This window comes from Triticum aestivum, chromosome 3D, assembly GCF_018294505.1.
Source record: "Triticum aestivum cultivar Chinese Spring chromosome 3D, IWGSC CS RefSeq v2.1, whole genome shotgun sequence".
Lineage (NCBI taxonomy): Eukaryota > Viridiplantae > Streptophyta > Magnoliopsida > Poales > Poaceae > Triticum > Triticum aestivum.
The window spans coordinates 56,960,567-56,965,117 of record NC_057802.1 but is presented as its reverse complement, the minus strand read 5'-3'; the positions used below and the strand labels follow the sequence as shown (position 1 = coordinate 56,965,117).

Here is a 4,551-nt window from a genome sequence, read left to right as displayed (position 1 = left end):
CACAAAACTATCTGTTACCTATAATTTCAGTGCTAGCAGAAAATACCTTGCTGAAAACCACTTATCATTTCCTTCTGCTCCTCGTTGGGTTCGACACTCTTACTTATCGAAAGGACTATGATAGATCCCCTATACTTGTGGGTCATCACCGATCATCGACTCGCAACTAGGAGGGTGTGTGTGTTTTGTCGAGGGTCCGCAGTTGCATGTCAACAACCGACTCGTAACTAGGGGGTGTGTTTTGTCGAGGGTCCCCAGCTGCATGTCGAACATCGACTCGCAACTAAGGATGTGTGTGTGTTTGTCAAGGGTCCCCAGTTGCAAGCCGACCATCGACTCGCAACTAGGGGGCGGTGTCTGTGTGTGTTTGTCGAGGGCCCCTAGTTGCAAGCCGACCAACGACTCGCAACTAGGGTGTGTGTGTTTTGTTGTGGCCCCTAGTTGCAAGCCGTCCATCGACTCGCAACTAGGAGGGTCTGTGTGTTTTATCGAGGATCCGCAGTTGCATGTCAAAAATTGACTCACAACTAGGGGGGTGTGTTTTGTCGAGGGTCCCCAGTTGCATGTCGACCATCGACTCGCAACTAAGGGGTGTGTGTGTGTGTGTTTGTCGAGGGTCCCCAGTGGCAAGCCGACCATCGACTCCCAACTAGGGGGGTGTTTTTGTTTTGTCGGGACCCCCAATTGCATGCCGACTATCGACTCGCAACTAGGGGGGTGTGTGTGTGTGTGTTTTATTTTGGAATCTAGTTGCAATTGGACCATCGACTCGCAACTAAGGGTGTATGTGTTTCTCGAGTGTCCCCAGTTGCATGTCAACCATTGACTCGCAAGTAGGAGGTGTGTGTGTGTGTGTGTGTGTGTGTGTGTGTGTGTGTGTGTTTGTCGAGGGTCCCGAGTTGCATGTCGACCATCGACTCGCAACTGGGGGAGGGGGAGGGGAAGTGTGTTTCTACGGTCCCCAGTTACATGTCGAACATCGACTCGCAACTCAAGGTGTGTGTCTTTTATTGTGGAACCTAGTTGTAAGCCAACCATCGACTTGCAACTAAGGGTGCATGTGTTTGTCGAGTGTCCCCAGTTGCATGTCAACCATCGACTCGCAAGTAGGTGTGTGTGTGTGTGTGTGTGTGTGTGTGGAGGGCCCCAGTTGCATGTCAACCATTGACTCACAACTGGGGGCGGTGTCTATGTGTGTTAGTCGTGGGCCACCAGTAGCAAGCCGACCAACGACTCGCAACTAGGGGTGTGTGTGTGTGTGTGTGTGTGTTTGTTGAGGGCCCCCAATTGCAAGTCAACCATCGACTCGCAATTGAGGGGAGGGGGAGGGGAAGTGTGTTTCTATGGGTCCCTAGTTGCAAGTCAACAATCGACTCGCAACTAGGGGTTGTGTGTGTTTGTCGAGGGCCCTTAGTTGCAAGTTAACCATCGACTCGCAACTACGGGGGCGTTGTCAATGTGTGTTTGACGAGGGCCCCAGTTGCAAGTCAACCATCGACTCACAACTCAGGGTATGTGTGTTTTCTTGTGGAACCTAGTTGCAAGCCGACCATCGACTTGCAACTAAGGGGGGTTGTGTGTTTGTCGAGTGTCCCCAGTTGCATGTCAACCATCAACTCGCAACTAGGGGTTTGTGTGTGTTTGTCGAGTGTCTCCACATTCTTTTTTTTTTAATATTCATGATTTTTTATCGTTTTCATCTTTTTATAATACAAATTCATGAACATTTTCTTAAAATTATGTACTCGGTAAAAATCATGATTTAAAAAATGTGTTTTATTTAAAAGAAATGAACAATTTTTAAGTTCACAAACATTTTTTTTTGTATTTTCTAACTTTTTTGAATTTGTATGGAATGATTGTAATCGTGTGTATGCATACATGCAAAGGCAAGTGACGAGCAGCTAAGCTAGTGGATAAGATGAATGCCTGCGCAAGTGTGGTTTGCATGCGTACAGTCATCAAGCTAGTGAAAAGTTGTACTAGAAATACTAGGTCCAACACAGAAAAGAACAAAAACTAGGTGCACAGGCAACGCGTCAGTTCTTGCTTTTATTCCTGATCGAAAGAGTAGCAGCGAGGCTCTATCAATCGAAGCCAACATAAATAAAGCCCAGGTCTAGGGATGGAAGTTGCTGGGTTGGACTGGAGATGCACAGCCTAACAAAAAAAATCAAAACAAACAAACAATAAGTCTGGGCAAGTTTGTTTTTCTCTTGATGTGGGGGTGATGTCATACTTAAATGTGACATAGTTATGTCATATCTTGATGAGTCCTAGACACACCATTATCTCAAAGGCATTCGGGTGGTTCCTAACCTGTAGAAGATTTGAACTTTTATCTCTAGAATCAAAGTTCACAGAAAATACTGCTTTTGGATCTGCAGATGATATCAAGTAATATACTGAATCTTCTGTTAAACAGTCTTCTCATATAGTTTATGAAACTTAACTCATTATTTGTATTATCTCTAGGGCTTAGAAGATGGTTCTAATGCTTCATCAACGAACAAAAATCTTATGAAGGAGGACATGTATACGGAGATATTGGATGTGATGATGATGGACGAGGTATGATGCCTTATGCGATAAGTATTGTCCTACTGGAAGTAGCATGTGCATCTTTTAAATAGCTATATATTGAGGAAAACCATGTGTGATTTAACGCCTCTCAGGAAGCCCGCGGTCGATAGCGAGGCGATTTGACGCCATCGATGATGTCAGAGTACTCCTCTGGTGCCGGCTGCTGGCTGCGGTTGTCACGTTCAAGTCTACTTTTATCTAGCGGTGTTTTTCTTATCCAACGGTGGTTGACTCGTTGACAATATAATACGTCGCGTGTATCAGCTGATTATATATTGTCAGTAGATTAGGCTGCTAATGATCGGAAGCAGTGGTATGATGCCATCGATGACGCTCCGCGTACACTCCACCACTACTAGTGCAGTGCAGATACTCTTCTTAATTTGTGCTAATCAAATACTCGCATAACCAACGTCTGACGTTCACGATGACCTGGCTGAGACCAATCAGTCATCTATTTATTCCGTCTCCTCCAGGACAAGACAGGACATCAAGCACCTGAGCTCCACATCGATCAGTACCCACGGCCACTCCACTCTCAGCTCAGGGACTCGGTGTCAGGGCGACCCAAGACAGAAGAATCGGATCCAGAAGAATCATGGATTCCCTGACGGCGTCGACGACGGCGAAGCCCACCCTCCGAGTGGCCGCATTCTGCGGCTCCCTCCGCAAGGACTCGTGGCACCGCGGCCTCATCCGCGCCGGTACGCACAATTCATCACCAATCACCATGGTTGCCTAGCTCGCTTGCTAATTATGCACCGCTGAGTTGATCGATGTAGCGGAGGAGCTTTGCGAGGAGTCCATCCCGGGGCTGCGCATCGACCACGTGGACATCTCCGGCCTGCCCATGGTCAACCCGGACCTGGAGACCGACGGCGGCAAGGGCTTCCCGCCGGCCGTGGAGGCGCTCCGCGACAGCGTCCGCGCCGCAGACTGCTTCCTCTTCGCCTCGCCCGAGTACAACTACTCGGTCACAGCGTCCCTGAAGAACGCGCTGGACTGGGCGTCGAGGGGCAAGCGCAACTGCTGGGCGGACAGGGCGGCGGCGATCGTGTGCGCGGGGGGCGACTTCGGCGGGGCCAGGGCGTCGCTCCACCTCCGCCAGATCGGGGTGTTCCTCGACCTCCACTTCATCAACAAGCCGGAGCTCCACGTGAGGGCGTTTGCGGAGCCGCCCAAGTTCGACGAGGAGGGGAACCTCATCGACGCCGAGACCAGGGAGCGGCTCAGGAAGGTGCTCCTCTCGCTCCAGGCCTTCGCGCTCAGGCTCCAGCACAACATGGACGACTGACTGACTCAAGATCGATCGATGATACCTGGCTCTGTGTACCGTGCGCGCTGGTTAATTTGCATTGCCCTTCAGTTTGACGACGTTGTGCTCTATGCACTAGTATTCGTGGTTCCGTGAGAAGTCTGTGCTACCTTTGTGTAATAAAGCGCCGAAGCGTGCAAAAAAAAAAGTAATAAATCGCCGAAGAATTGCACTGTAAAAAAAAGAACGTGTGCGTGCGTATGTGTTTTACCGATGCTACTAGTAGAACGCAAGGGCGCATCGGCTACGTTGAGAAAACAATAGAACTGTTGAAGAAATTGATATTGTCGAAACATATGATGTTTTTAGGTGTTTTTTTTTTGTTCTTTTAGAGTTTGTATGATTGTATCCTGTTTAGAAAGGCGAGGCGGCGGCAACGACTTTTAGAAAATGGAATAAGATTCTCCTCACGTGACTCCCGTCTCAGTGCTGCGTAGGCGGATCCCGCTGAATTCGGTCGGCATTTGCCTTCGGTGGATCTACTTGGATAAAGTCTTCATCTGTGTGTGTTCGTGTGTCTATAGATTGGATCCTTTCGATTTAAGCTTCTCTTCATCGGCGAGGTTGCTATTCTGATGCACTAGTCATGTGTGGTCTTAGCATGAAAACTTTCTGATTGGCTACTATGACAAGGTCTGTCCATCTCCTGTAAG

General features: G+C 48.7%; 1 protein-coding gene across 1 annotated transcript; it reads left to right on the top strand.

Annotated features, from left to right (window-relative positions):
* The first annotated feature begins 3,037 nt into the window (after positions 1-3,037).
* LOC123077385 (probable NADPH:quinone oxidoreductase 1) lies at positions 3,038-4,308 on the top strand. Its single transcript, XM_044499655.1, has 2 exons — positions 3,038-3,287; positions 3,366-4,308. The coding sequence occupies exons 1-2, from the start codon at positions 3,182-3,184 to the stop codon at positions 3,875-3,877; spliced, it is 618 nt and encodes a 205-aa protein (XP_044355590.1). The 5' UTR covers positions 3,038-3,181; the 3' UTR covers positions 3,878-4,308.
* Positions 4,309-4,551: the final 243 nt, after the last annotated feature.